We start from the raw sequence: 15,111 nt of genomic DNA on the forward strand, positions 1-15,111 counted from the left end.
TAGTGGCCTTCAGCGTATCTGTATTTTTGGGTCGGGTGTTTCTCATCTTCCTCTTGACAATACCCCATAGATTCTCTATGGGGTTCAGGTCAGGCAAGTTGGCTGGCCAATCAAACACAGTAATATCATGGTCAGCAAACCATTTGGTAGTAGTTTTGGCACTGTGGGTAGGTGCTAAGTCCTGCTGGAAAAGGAAATCAGCATCTCCAAAAAGCTCGTCAGCAGATGGAAGCATGAAGTGCTCTAAAATCTCCTGGTAGATGGCTGTGTTGACTTTGGACTTGATAAAATACAGTGGACCAACACCAGCAGATGACACGGCACTCCAAATCATCACAGACTGTGGAAACTTCACACTGGGCTTCAAACACCTTGGATTCTGTGCCTCTCCACTCTTCCTCCAGACTCTAGAACCGTGATTTCCAAATTAAATGCAAAATGTACTTTTATCTGAAAAGAGGACTTTGGGCCACTGAGCAACAGTCCATTTCTTTCTCTCCTTAGGCCAGATAAGACACTTCTGACATTGTCTCTGGCTCAGGAGTAGCTTGATATTAGGAATGCGAAAGTTGTATCCCCTTTCTTGAAGATGTCTGTTCGTGATGGGTCTTGATACACTGACGCCAGCCTCAGTCCACTCCTTGTGAAGCTCTCCCAAGTTCTTGAATCAACTTTTCTTGACAATCCTCTCAAGACTGCGGCCATCCCTGTTGCTTGTGCACCTTTTCCAGCCACACTTTTCAGCAATGACCTTTTGTGGCTTACCCTCCTTGTGGAGGGCATCAGTGATCATCTTCTGGACAACGGTCAAGTCAGCGGTCTTCCCCATGATTGTGGTTGTGTGTACTGAACTAGACCGAGAGATACTGTGTTCATACTGTTTTACTCAAACTCGGAATGAAATATTCTAATATTTTGAGATGGGTTTTTTTTAATGTTTTTGTACTGTATGCCATACTGATTAAAATTAAAATAGAAAAATGCTTGAAACATTTTAGTTTATGTGTAATGAGTCTATAATATATAACATTTTCACTTTCTTAAATAACTGATGGAAAATATTGAACTTTTTCACAATTTTCTAATTTTTTGAGATGCACTAGTAGACTTGTATGTGAGATCATGGTGATGACTCTTATTTGTTTTGCTTTTTTTTTAAATAAAGGATCCTTCGTTTCTTGAGAAAAAGGAAAGATGTGAATACCTCAAAAACAAACTCGCTCACATCAAACATCGCATTCAAGAATATGATAAGGTCATGGCATGGAATGACGGCTATGGATAAATGTTTCCTGAGCTCGTGACGGTTGCATGCTGTAATGGTCCTTCATTTCCACATGGAGCATCTTGTTATAATGCACAAGCATGTGAAATTAAGCCAAAGGAAATCATAAACAAATATTTTCTTAATTGTATTATTATACTCCAGACGCAGTATTGACGGGGGGGTGTCTTATCTGTATTAGTGAGTCATTTCAGTTTCTCATTTTGGTTGATGAGACTCGGCTTGTGTAGAACTATTGTTTTATTTATGATGTTCTTTAAAATGGTTTCAAAAACTGTGACTTGTTTTACTGTTTAATCCCTAATATGTATTGTATATTTCCGATGACAAAAATGCACTTATGTTTTTATATCTAAAGTTGTGGATATTTTGTGTGTATGTGGACAGAGTGGATATTCATTTATTTAAGCACTGAATGACATTCCTCACATTTTCATTAAAAAAAAAAAGTTTTACTTTTTCTGTTCAGCAGATTTTAGTGTGGAATGTACTAACAGTATTTCCTGCATTTTATTGTTCATTAAAATGGAACTCAAGTTTAAGTGTATAGATTTAACTATTATTGATCAGTTATAAGGCGTCTACTGTATGTTTAAGACACGATAAATATACAAGTGACAAGTTCATTAGGTACATCATGGCTGTTTCTGTCCATAAGCAGCTGCTTGACTCCTGATACACCAGGGGGTCCTGTAAAAATGCCAGATTTATAAATATAAAATATCTTCTGGCAATAACAGACAGTCAGACCGTACAGGTGGCCTTTGTAAGTGTAGAAGTAATGACTGAAATTCACAACTTGTCAGCGCTTCTATCCATTAATGGGGAGGAAAATGGTAGCAACCAGGGCTTAAATATAGCATGCCATGGCTATGTATTTAAATATTCTGTAAAAGAAATGACGTATTTTAAACTTTTCACTGTCTGTTTTTAAAAGGTCCCCCCCCCCCAAAAAAAAATCTAGAGGATGTTGTTCGGTTACTGATGTATTCTACATCCGATGTCCTATCTGACTGGCAGGGATGTGATTTTTCCGCGAATTCGCGGAATTCCGCTTTTTTCACCTCAAAACTTGAAAAAAAAATGTTTCCGATTTTTCCTTCAAATCCACATTCGTATCCTATTTGTTCCGACTTTGTTTGAAAGATGGCAGCCTCGGATTTGCATCTTTACGCCTCGATCACGGAGGCTGCCATCTTTCAACTCTTTGTTTGAAGCGAGCGCATTCATTGGTTGTTACAAAGCGATAGGCCAATCACGTACCTCGTTTCATCTCATTGACGTAATTACATCATTGAGATGAAACGAGGTACGTGATTGGCCCATCGCTCTGTAACAACCAATGAACGCGCTTGTTGGATAGCTGTACGTAAGTTCGCTTCAAACAGAGTTGAAAGATGGCAGCCTCCGTGATCGAGCGTAAAGTGCGCGAGTGAGAGAGAGAGTGCGCGTGAGAGTGCGCGCGAGAGAGAGTGAGAGAGTGCGCGCGCGAGAGAGAGAGTGCGCGCGAGAGAGAGCGAGAGAGTGCGCGAGAGAGAGTGAGTGCGCGCGCGAGAGAGAGAGTGCGCGTGAGAGAGAGAGTGCGCAAGAGAGAGTGAGAGAGAGAATGCGCGCGAGAGAGAGTGAGAGAGCGCGCGCGCGAGTGAGTGTGTGTGCGCGCGTGAGTGAGAGAGAGAGAGTGAGCGAGAGTGTGTGTGTGTCAGAGTTGCATGTTGACCATTAAATTGGCTTGAATTTGTTAATCATGACAAGTTTTTTCTTGTGTGTTTGCTTGCCATTTTATTACAATTTTTAAGTCAGAAAACCCCAAAACCCAGGAGCTTCGAGGGGCTTCCCCCCTTGTCCCCCCACCAGGGTGCTGCCCTGGGCCAGCTGGGGGCCTGCGGCCCCCAGACCCCCGGCTAAAATTTTCAGATAATTTCACCAGCCCCAAATCACATCCCTGGACTGGTTCTTAGGTTATCCTAACATCAGAACGCTTCAAAAGATTGTCATAATGGATACACAGCCACATGGGAGCGCATCTGACCAATCTTGTACAGCGATCTGGTGTATCCTGCTGTCAGTTTGTGCAGGTTTGCTGTTACTACAAGTCTGGACTTGGGAGAATGAGTATCAATAGCACATTGATGGTCTACATCTAATTAGATACACTGAGAATTTGGGGGTATATGAAAGTTAATTAATATGCAAATTATTAAAAACAGGTGAATTCACAAATATGCAAAACAAAAAAACAACACTGATAACTGGTCATTTCTCAATGTGAACCTTTCCTTGTTGCTGGGACGGTACCATCAATTGTACACTTCTCATTCTTTAAATTCGTTTCTTAAGACAAGGATTTTTTAAGATGTTACCTTGACAGTTTCGGCGATAAACTTCCGCCTTCTTCAAAACAGTCACCAGATGTCGAGTGGTGACGTGCCTTATCAGCTGATGTTACTCTAAGGAGGCGTGAACGTCCCGCCCAATTTGACAGGTAGTTCACGCCTCCTGCTGTCAGGTCGCTCCTCCAGGACGGCGCTCCAGGTGTGTGACAGCGCGTACGCTCCCTCATCCCGGTTCATCGTCCTCTGCGCCCGCTTGCGTATCTCCACTGCCTCTAAAATCCAACGCTGGTATCTATTTTCTTCAGCTAGGGTTAGGGTTAGGATCCATGAAGAAATACCACATCAACACCCCGGTCAAACCATACAAAAACCTCCGACAGCTGCTAGTTCACCCCAAAGATAAAATACAACTGGACAATAAATGCAACGTCATATATGAAATCCCTTGCCGTTCATGTAATAAAGTTTATATTGGTGAAACGGGCAGATGCTTCCATACTCGCAAAAAAGAACACCAAATAGAATGTGAAAAAGAAACAACAAAAAGACTCACAAGATCCGAAAAAGAAAAAGCACACCAAGAAAACTTAAAATCAGCCATTTCAGACCACTGCAAACGGCAAAATCATATAATGAATTTGGAAGAGGCCAGAGTCATTCGCGCTGAAGAAAATAGATACCAGCGTTGGATTTTAGAGGCAGTGGAGATACGAAAGCGTGCGCAGAGAACGATGAACCGGGATGAGGGAGCGTACGCGCTGGCAGGCCCGGCGCCAGGAACAGTTTACTAAGGGGCAATTAGAAATCGCAAGGGGGCAAATATTTTTCATATAGTGTGTAGTAGTGATGGCGGTCTGACAACGTGTTTCAAACGATTAACTGCGCCAACCACAAAACCACGGCCCCGAAGGTTGCTTTAGTCCGGGAAAATCATGTGACATATTACCAGGGCAGTTGCGCTTTATCAGCCCCCATGCCCACCTGTTACCCCTCCCCTCCAATTTTCTCACAGACACGCGGTACAACCGGAAAGATGCCAAACATAAAACAACACACACAAACCTACAGGCAAGTCCTTTACATTTAAAATACATACAAATAGCTCCGCGGCATGAAAACAAAACGTCAATGCAAGTCTAAGGTACTTGGCTCGGCGGCCAAAATCATAATTTAAAAAAATCAACAGACCCCGCGGCTGCACCAGTAATAGCCTTCCTGACTCGCACCGAGTCAACGCGAACCACTTAATCCGCGATCCCAGTTTAGGCGTGTAGGGGACTAAACACTCTGAAGTGATGAATTTTCACCCCCGCTGCATGGGGGGTGACGTCAATGACACTTATTCTTACGCTATTTGCGCACAAAGCGGACCATATATGAACACATACACCAACATAAACGGAGATAAACTTAGCCTACAAAGAAAGAAAATGGATTCACAATATTGTGATGGGGCGGCACGGTGGTGTAGTGGTTAGCGCTGTCGCCTCACAGCAAGAAGGTCCGGGTTCGAGCCCCGTGGCCGGCGAGGGCCTTTCTGTGTGTAGTTTGCATGTTCTCCCCGTGTCCGCGTGGGTTTCCTCCGGGTGCTCCGGTTTCCCCCACAGTCCAAAGACATGCAGGTTAGGTTAACTGGTGACTCTAAATTGAGCGTAGGTGTGAATGTGAGTGTGAATGGTTGTCTGTGTCTATGTGTCAGCCCTGTGATGACCTGGCGACTTGTCCAGGGTGTACCCCGCCTTTCGCCCGTAGTCAGCTGGGATAGGCTCCAGCTTGCCTGCGACCCTGTAGAAGGATAAAGCGGCTAGAGATAGTGAGATGAGATGAGAATATTGTGATTGAATTCGTTTAATTCGGAGGGGGAAAGACTACTCCCGTAAACTGACTGCATATTACAGGATATTGCAGAGACAGTGCACTTGTAAGTGTGCATGTAAAACCCCCGACCCCTCCCCTTGTCCTTATCACAGGTCTGTGTGTGCACGGCTGTGTCAGCATTTCACACATACACCCACAATAACTAGTAGTCCCCAGTAGTTAGGATTGATACATATGTCTACACTCTAAAAAATAATGGGGCCAGTACCGGTTCTTCAGGGCGATGCCATAGAAGAACCTTTTTTCAGCGCTTCAAAGAACCGTTCATGCAACAGTTCTTTAAAGAACCATTTAAACCATTTGTTTGAGCAGTGAAGACAGATTTGTGTAAACATAGCCTATGTGCATTGACCAGCAAACGGTAAGAGAATGCCAGGCTCTGAAGAACCATTTCCAATGTGAAGAACCTTTCGCATAATGTAATGGTTCATCACAGAGTTTTGACTCTCCATGGAACCATCCAGAGATTTGAAGAACCACTGAAGCACCTTTATTTTTTAGAGTGTAAAACAGGGTTAATATTAAATTCAGGCTTTTTGAAATAATCCTACCTTAATACAGTTGAATTCTACGATTACAACATAAAAATCATAACAACCAATCAGATTTGTTCTACCGTGCCAGTTTTAGTAGTGATTTATGTGAAATGTATTTTTGTGCAATGCTCAACCACTTAATATTTCGTATTTGAAAATGCAAATTATTAATACGTCTATAATACATTATATTTTCATAAGAAAACAATTAAGTGATCTGAATCTCCGTTGAGGGGGCGGGGTATAGCCACGAGGGGGCGACGCCCCCTTTCGCCCCCCCCCCCCCCCCCCATGGCGCCGGGCCTGCGCGCTGTCATACACCTGGAGCGCCGTCCTGGAGGAGCGACCTGACAGCAGGAGGCGTGAACTACCTGTGAAATTGGGCGGGACGTTCACACCTCCTTAGAGTAACATCAGCTGATAAGGCACGTCACCACTCAACATCTGGTGACTGTTTTGAAGAAGGCGGAAGTTTATCTCCGAAACTGTCAAGGTAACATCTTAAAAAATCCTTGTCTTAAGAAACGAATTTAAAGAATAGTTTCAATAGGTAGACATAATGAACTTTCACTACATATGTACACTTCTCATCTCATCTCATTATCTCTAGCCGCTTCATCCTGTTCTACAGGGTCGCAGGCAAGCTGGAGCCTATCCCAGCTGACTACGGGCGAGAGGCGGGGTACACCCTGGACAAGTCGCCAGGTCATCACAGGGCTGACACATAGACACAGACAACCATTCACACTCACATTCACACCTACGGTCAATTTAGAGTCACCAGTTAACCTAACCTGCATGTCTTTGGACTGTGGGGGAAACCGGAGCACCCGGAGGAAACCCACGCGGACACGGGGAGAACATGCAAACTCCACACAGAAAGGCCCTCGCCAGCCACGGGGCTCAAACACGGACCTTCTTGCTGTGAGGCGACAGTGCTAATCACTACACCACCGTGCCGCCCTTCTTTATGCCTGGATGTTGATCAAAGTTAAACCACCAGACAGCAACAGTCACAGAGAAATTGCAATGGAGGCCATTTCTATGTCTTCTGTTCAATTTTTTGTCTCTTAATGTCTAAGGTTGGAAAACAAATTTGCATCTTAGGATTGGCTACGAGGATAAGCCAGTGATTGTACAGAATAAACTGATCGTTAAATTTGTATTAAGAAATTAGTTTTGCTATAAAATATAAAAACTATTTTGGAAGGAATGTAGGCACACGGACCCAGACTACAGGAGGCTGAAAAGATGAGCTTTTTTGATTACATTTTTATTTTCCTCATATACTGTTGTAGGAGTCAAAATAATTGTTAAAAGAAAAGTAAGGAAATTGTTCATGAAATATCAGGATCCTTGACTAGCAGTGCCTTGAACTCCAGTTCAGACAGGTAAGCATCACTTGGCACCACTTGTGATTTAAGTTTCATTAAGTTTGCAGACGACACGACTGTGGTGGGTCTCATCAACAATGGCGATGAGACAATCTACAGGAGTGAGGTGAGCCGCTTGGCCATGTGGTGCAAGGACAACAATCTCCGCCTGAACGTGGAGAAGATGAAGGAGATTGTTGTGGACTTCAGGAGAGCGCACACCCAGCATGCTCCACTAACTATTGATGGTGCTGCAGTGGAGAGGGTGAGCAGCACCAAGTTTCTGGATGTGCACATCTCTGAAGACCTGCCCTGGAGCAACAACACCGCATCACTGGCCAAAAAAGCCCAACAGCATCTGTATTTCCTCTGCAAACTGAGGAGAGCAAGAGCCCCGGCCCCCATCATGCACACATTCTACAGAGGCACCATTGAGAACATCCTGACCAGCTGCATCACCATGTGGTACGGCGCTTGCACCGTGTCCTGCTGCAAGACTCTGCAGCGCATCGTGAGAGCAGCTGAGAGGATCATTGGTGTCTCTCTCCCTTCTCTAATTCCCGCCTCACCCGCAAAGCCATCAGGATTGCAGGTGACCCCACCCACCCATCTCACAGCCTCTTCAGCCTGCTGCCATCGGGGAGGAGACTGCGGAGTCTCCGGGCCAAAACCAGCAGGCTCAGGGGCGGTTTCTTTCACCAGGCGGTCAGGAGGCTCAACTCCCTCCCTGTTCTGCCCCTTCTCCCCCCTCTGCCCCCTGCCACAGATTCTGCCCGTACACCCCCCGCTCCCTTCAGCATCTGACATCATGTCACCCTCACAGTCCCCCCCAACACACACACACACACACACATATATATATATATACTCTCAACATTCATTCGCACACTGAACTCAGGGACTGCACATTTCACTTTACCTCGCTCATTTGCACTATTCCGCACTACCTCACCTTAACAGCTATTAGTTTATTGTTTATACTGGTTATTTCATGTTTACCTGCTATACCTCAAGTGCCCTTGACTGTTTATTTTATGTCCTTTTGCTCCAATTTATATGTATGTGTATACATAGTTTCACTGACGTCACGGCATTCTGGGGAACGCCCTCCAGCCGCCATCTTGTGGGGCAAACAAAACGGACCATCGCCATTACCGGCTATGTTATCTCGGATGAATTTATGAAGTTATATAGTCAGTTTTCTAAAATAAAGATCAATGTTGGCAAAATCAAGCAAACAGAAGTATATAGATACATTAGACGACATCTCACGACAACGGTATGCAGCCAAACTGGCCTTGATTGGGGGAATTGACCCCTACGAAGTGGACAAAGATGCATTTTCAAGTGACTATGCAGGGCTGCCAAAGCCTGAAACTGCCAAAGCCTGCTCCAAAGCCTGAAACTGACTTCATCAAACTTTAAAGGCTGTCTGATATATACAACTTTATATATTCTAGCATTAAATAGACTGTTGAATGTTATGCAAACAGTGCGCCTTTTGGCGGATGCCGCCTTTTTCACGGCTGAATCGCGCAGATCCAACTTTTTTTTTAGGGGGGGCATTGGAGTGTCTGATTATAATTTCAAAGTAAATTCTGTATTAAAATTACTAAATAAGCAAATCTGTTACAGTCCATGAAACAGGAAGTATAAGGATGAGAAAAAAACAGTTTAAATCGGAAAGCTGCACACATTTGCGCAGCTTCGCGCAAATGTGCGCAGCTTTCCGATTTAAACTGTTTTTTTTTCTCATCCTTATATGTCCTATGTTTCATGGACTGTAACGGATTTGCTTATTTAGTAATTTTAATACAGAATTTACTTTGAAATTATAATCAGACACTCCAACGCCCCCCCCCCCCCAATAAAAATCGGATCTGCACGATTCAGCCGTGAAAAAGGCGGCATCCACCAAAAGGCGCGCTGTTTGCATCCCAAACACAAATCAAATCATACAGAATAGACCTAAAATGTTTTTCAAAAATTACCCTTGCGTGAGTGAAGTGACAAGTTTCAAATAGAAACGTGACAAACGAGCGATATTAAGTGTACATTACAATGTAAACGTACACTCAGCGGTTCCAGTTAGGCGTTCTCCAGAGATTGTTCACATGATGTTTTGGTTTCCAAAAACAAACTTAAACACAATTGATTGTTTATTTAAACAACTTACCACTTATAAAATGATTGGAGCAGACTTTGCTGTGTTTGGAAGGCTGATAATCCTTGCGGTTGATTCTCGCAAGCCATAGATTTCTCCTTTGTATGCTGAGTTTCTTTGTTTGCTCGCCTTCGTGCTCCCGTACAGTGGGAATTCCATAAAAGCTCCGCTTGACATCATCATTTGACCTATTACGACAACCGTGAATACAACAGGTGTGCACCATTGCTAGCTTTAAATAGCCTGCTTGGGTGCTTTTGAAGACTTTGTACTCGCGCGTTACAATGTGTGCTCAGTGACCCATACAGTAAGCTTGACCCACAAGATGGCCGCCACTAGGTGGCCCCGACTCTGTGACGTCATGTGAAAACTATCTATATGTGTATGTGTGTGTGTGTCTATACAGTGCTCAGCGTAAATGAGTCCACCCTCTTTGAAAAGTAACATTTTAAACAATATCTCAATGAATACAAACAATTTCCAAAATGTTGACAAGACAAAGTTTAATAGAACATCTGTTTAACTTATAATGTGAAAGTAAGGTTAATAATATAACTTAGATTACACATTTTTCAGTTTTACTCAAATTAGGGTGGTGCAAAAATGAGTACACCCCACAACAAAAACTACTACATCTAGTACTTTGTATGGCCTCCATGATTTTTAATGACAGCACCAAGTCTTCTAGGCATGGAATGAACAAGTTGGCGACATTTTGCAACGTCAATCTTTTTCCATTCTTCAACAATGACCTCTTTTAGTGACTGGATGCTGGATGGAGAGTGATGCTCAACTTGGCTCTTCAGAATTCCCCAAAGAAAATAATTTATTTACACCACAAAGGTGAAGACTACAAGAAGATCAGCAAAGCTTTACTTATCAGTCAGAATACTGTAGCAAAAGTGGTACAAAAATTTAAGAAAGATGGAACTGCAACCATCTCACAGAGACGTCCAGGTCGTCCATGGAAGTTAACACCTCGACAGGAGCGTCTTCTGATGAGAAGGGTTGAAGAAAATCGGCATGCAAGTTCGCTGCAGTTATCTAAAGAAGTAGAAAGCCAAACTGGGGTGACTATTTCCCGTGACACAATACGGCGTACGCTGCAGAGGAATGGCATGCATGGATGCCGTCCACGAAAGAAGCCTCTCCTAAAGCCCAGGCACAAAAAAGCCCGCCTAGAGTTTGCCAGGGCCCATGCTGACAAAGATGAAGACTACTGGGACTCTATACTCTGGAGTGATGAGACCAAGATAAATGTTCTTGGAACTGATGGCTTCAAAACTGTATGGCATCGCAAAGGTGAGGAATACAAAGAAAAATGCCTGGTGCCTACAGTGAAACATGGTGGTGGCAGTGTCCTTATGCAGGGCTGCATGAGTGCTGCTGGTGTCGGGGAGCTGCATTTCATTGATGGCATCATGAATTCACAGATGTATTGCTCTATACTGAAAGAGAAGATGCTACCATCAGTCCGTGCCCTTGGTTGTCGTGCACTTTTCCAACGTGACTAAACACACATCTAAGGCCACTGTTGGATTTCTGAAGAAGAGCAGGGTGAAAGTGATTCAGTGGCCAAGTATGTCTCCTGATCTGAACCCAATCGAACACCTGTGGGGAATTCTGAAGAGACAAGCTGAGCATCACTCTCCATCCAGCATCCAGTCACTAAAAGAGGTTATTGTTGAAGAATGGAAAAAGATTGATGTTGCAAAATGTCACCAACTTGTTCATTCCATGCCTAGAAGACTTGGTGCTGTCATTAAAAATCATGGAGGCCATACAAAGTACTAGATGTAGTAGTTTTTGTTGTGGGGTGTACTCATTTTTGCACCACCCTAATTTGAGTAAAACTGAAAAAATGTGTAATCTAAGTTTATATTATTAACCTTACTTTCCCGTTATAAGTTAAACAGATGTTATATTAAACTTTGTCTTGTCAACATTTTGGAAATTGTTTGTGTTCATTGAGATATTGTTTAAAATGTTACTTTTCAAAGGGGGTGCACTCATTTACGCTGAGCACTGTATATGTGTGTGTGTGTATATATATATATATATATATATATATATATATATATATATATATATATATATAAAACCTGTGAGTGTTTAGTCTATGTCTATTTCTTATCTAGAATGTTTATATTGTTTATTTCAGTTATTCTATTTTTATTTATTGCATTGCCTGTTTGCACCGTGGGTCAGAGAGGACTGAAATTTCATCTGTGCTGTATGTCGAGCATGTATAGCATATTTGACAATAAAGTTGACTTGACTTAAAGAGCCAATCAGACGTGTGCTTTTTTTTTTTTTTTTGCCAAGGGGTGGGCCTCTGACGTAATTTGAGGCTGTTGCTGGGGGAGGAGCTTAGATTACCTGTACAGAGATGGGAAAAGCAGCAGTAAGGAGGAGTGCTTTCTGAAAACAGGTGATCATCTTTTCTGTTTGCCTCCATAACAAGACTGTTGTAGTGTTCTAGCTCGTATTCCATGCCTTATCCTTTCTTCTCGTGAGTCCAAGTGGCTTTAGGCTTCAGGTGCAAGACCAAGATCACTTGTTAAATCAGTGTTTGTTAGCCTTGAATAGAAAACTTTTTTAATATGGATCTATTTGGGTTACAACTGAATTGCATGACTTGATTATAACAGACCCATTTCCAGGTTAATTTATCAAAAAAAAATCACCCAAGTAATTGAGATTGAACTGAATGATTATGCATTTCTCTCCTACTGCAGAATAAACAATGTCTTCCAAGCCGAATGGGAGTCCACCTCCCTATGAGTCTGATCATGACTAGTAAGTTCATGTAACTTTGTATTCTAAATTATTTTAATACCATCAGTTTACACAAAGACTAATTTGTCTTTTTGCCATTTTGGTAGTTTCTTAATCTTGCTCAACACCTAGACCTACTTTTTGGAGTTGTACGATCACAACATAGTTTACCCTCCTGTTCAGATCACATAAAGACAGTGGAGTGTGTGTGTTTTTGCTCCTAACATCTATTACATCTCCCCACCATAGCAAAATGGTGCCACAAACTGTGTACCCTTATGATGAAATCCAACACTTCTATCGCTGGACCTCGCCACCAGGTATCATCAAAATTATGTCAATCATCTGCACCGTCCTGTGTGTTGGCATTTTTGCATGTGTGGTATCCACTTTAGCCTGGGACACCTCTGCAAGTGTGGCTGACTTTTCAGGCAGCTATGCAGGACGAGGCTATGTTGGCAATTCCTTCGGTGGAAGTTTTGGTGAGGTACCTAATCCTTACAGCATACTGAGCTCACAAAATGACCCAAGACAAGCAAAGGCGTTTATGATCACAATGGCTGTCATTACCTTTGCAACTGTGTTGGCAATCTTTATCATCATACTCTCCCATAAGTATTGGGCACAAAGCAGGATGTTCTACCTGATTATCATCATTACTACAGCCATCCTGGCTCTGTTAATATTTGTGGCTACTATAATTTACTTGGTTGCGGTAAATCCCATGGCACAATCCTCAGTCTCGGCACAGTATTACCAAGTACAGTCCCTGTGTTCCCAGTACCAGGGTCATCAGCCTTCAGAACCCTTGACCAACCAGTACCTGTACCACTACTGTGTGGTGGATCTACAGGAGGTGAGCACATTGTTTGGCTGCAATTTTTCTTTGTGCAGAATGGCAACCAAAAGTCTCCCAATGAAACGTCCAACATTCTCTTAAAAAAAAAAAAAAAAAAGCTCATTGGTTCAGATTGTGTAGCTGTGTATGTCTGTACTGTTTTTACGTTTAACAGCATGGTTTTTGTCAAACAATTCACTAATATTCATTCTTCCATTCTGTCCTTCACTTTTGCAGGCAGTCGCCATTGATTTTGGCTTACTGGTCCTCATTTGTCTTATTATCATCATGGTTTTTGCCATCAAGACCCGGAACAAAATTAACGCTTATGGAAAAGGGAATATTATGTGGCACAGAGCGAAACCTGTTGAAGATCCTAACTCTCTTCAAGATGTAGAGGATTGGGTTAATGGATTTTTCGATTTGGATATGTCTGAGTGGATATACATTTATTTGTGGACTGAATGACAATTTATCAGCCCCTCCATACTCCATTCGTGACAGAGAAAGATCATCGAAGGAAAATAGCAGGGACCAGGGTTTAATATAGCATACCATGGTTATGTATTTAATTATTCTGTAAAAGAAATGTATTTTAAATATGTGTCCATCACACTGGAAAAAATTAAATTACTGTTTCTATGCCTTCTTTAAAAATGGACCAATCATAAATCCCATAAATGTGACTTGTGTTCTCTGAATGTGTCACATGAGCCATATTCCCACAGGCTGGAAAATAAATGAATGATAGGAGTATTTTACTGGGAAATACGTGAGTCATATTTTTCATATAAACTACATCGAGAATTACAACCATGACACATTTTGGATCTGATTTGATCAGGCAACTGAATGCTTAGTCAACATTCTGCTGTACTTTAGATAATGTAGCTCCACTTAAAAGAAAAATGATTGGAGAGAAAAAAAAACTAGCACCCTGGTATAACGATTACACGCGCACCTTAAAACAAACCACTCAGAACATAAATGGTGTCAAACAAAATTGGTAGTATACTATTAGCATCGAAGGAGAGCCTCTTGAAGTATAGAAAAGCTCTTAGTGCTGCTAGATCAATGTATCCCTCCACCATAATAGAGGATACCAAAAATAATCCTAGATTCTTGTTTAATACTGTAGGAAAAAAAAACACTATAGACACATGCACGGCTGCAATATGTAGTAGCAACGACTTCCAATGACAAAATTGAAAATATGACAAATTCAAGCTACTAATTTAAGGCCAGACAATTTAAGTAACCCTGTAGTTAACAATATAACTATCAGATCAGGAATTAAAATGTTTTACTCCCCTTAGAGAAACTGAACTGAATTAATTTCCACATAAAAATCAACTTGTGTACTAGATCCTTTACCTACATGACTCCTCAAACAAATAATACTGGAAGCAATTGAACCTCTTCTAAAAATAATCAGTTCTTCCCTTAGAATTGGCTATGTACCCAAATCCTTTCAACTCGCAGTTCTCAAACCCCTGATTAAAAAAAACCTGACCTCGATCCCTGTCAGCTCTCCAATTATCGGCCAATATCAACCCTCCTGTTTGCAGCACGAGGTCTCATGTCTGATCCAGTTCTTGTCTGTGACACTCTGTTCCAGCTGAGTAAGCACACTTGGCATTTTCTCTGTGGAAATGCTGTCTAGTTCCAGCTTGTGCTTTCTTTTTAGCATCGTTGTGGCTTTTATATGCTACAGATGCATACTTAGTTAAAAACTGACAAATTCAGTAAAATATTTGTAAAACTAGCAAAACTACGATGTAAACAGAGAATATAACCAGCGGAGATAAAAAGCCTGTAAGGATTTATTCTTGATCTCAGTTTAACCAAGAAGGTATTAACCTTTTGTAACCCTTTGTTATTATATGCTCTACTGACATGTGCAAATATTTTGCGTTAATACCAGCT

The 15,111-nt window shown here is 42.1% G+C and overlaps 2 protein-coding genes across 2 annotated transcripts in view; both read left to right on the plus strand.

The window, feature by feature from the left end:
- The window catches only part of LOC132873813 (uncharacterized), a 63,503-nt gene that overhangs the window by 19,889 nt on the left and 28,503 nt on the right, over positions 1–15,111 (plus strand). Inside the window, exons 9-11 of the mRNA XM_060909613.1 lie at positions 1,166–1,283; positions 12,743–12,834; positions 12,964–13,203. Coding sequence (XP_060765596.1) covers positions 1,166–1,283; positions 12,743–12,834; positions 12,964–13,203 — 450 coding nt within the window. The remainder of the gene's footprint in view (positions 1–1,165; positions 1,284–12,742; positions 12,835–12,963; positions 13,204–15,111) is intronic.
- On the plus strand, positions 7,024–13,906 carry LOC132873577 (occludin-like). The gene is made up of 5 exons (XM_060909277.1): positions 7,024–7,670; positions 11,895–12,000; positions 12,308–12,368; positions 12,597–13,203; positions 13,423–13,906. Exons 3-5 carry the CDS (start codon positions 12,316–12,318, stop codon positions 13,651–13,653), a joined length of 891 nt encoding a protein of 296 aa, XP_060765260.1. The 5' UTR covers positions 7,024–7,670; positions 11,895–12,000; positions 12,308–12,315; the 3' UTR covers positions 13,654–13,906.

Source organism: Neoarius graeffei, chromosome 25 (assembly GCF_027579695.1).
Source record: "Neoarius graeffei isolate fNeoGra1 chromosome 25, fNeoGra1.pri, whole genome shotgun sequence".
NCBI lineage: Eukaryota > Metazoa > Chordata > Actinopteri > Siluriformes > Ariidae > Neoarius > Neoarius graeffei.

What these genes read in the sequence shown, in the direction of transcription:
- LOC132873577 (XM_060909277.1), top strand. Translation starts at nt 12,316, where the DNA reads ATGTCTTCCAAGCCGAATGGGAGTCCACCTCCCTATGAGTCTGATCAT. An exon ending in TATGAGTCTGATCATGACTA is followed by an intron (nt 12,369 to 12,596) that starts GTAAGTTCATGT and finishes TCCCCACCATAG; the next exon opens with CAAAATGGTGCCACAAACTG. An exon ending in GTGTGGTGGATCTACAGGAG is followed by an intron (nt 13,204 to 13,422) that starts GTGAGCACATTG and finishes TCACTTTTGCAG; the next exon opens with GCAGTCGCCATTGATTTTGG.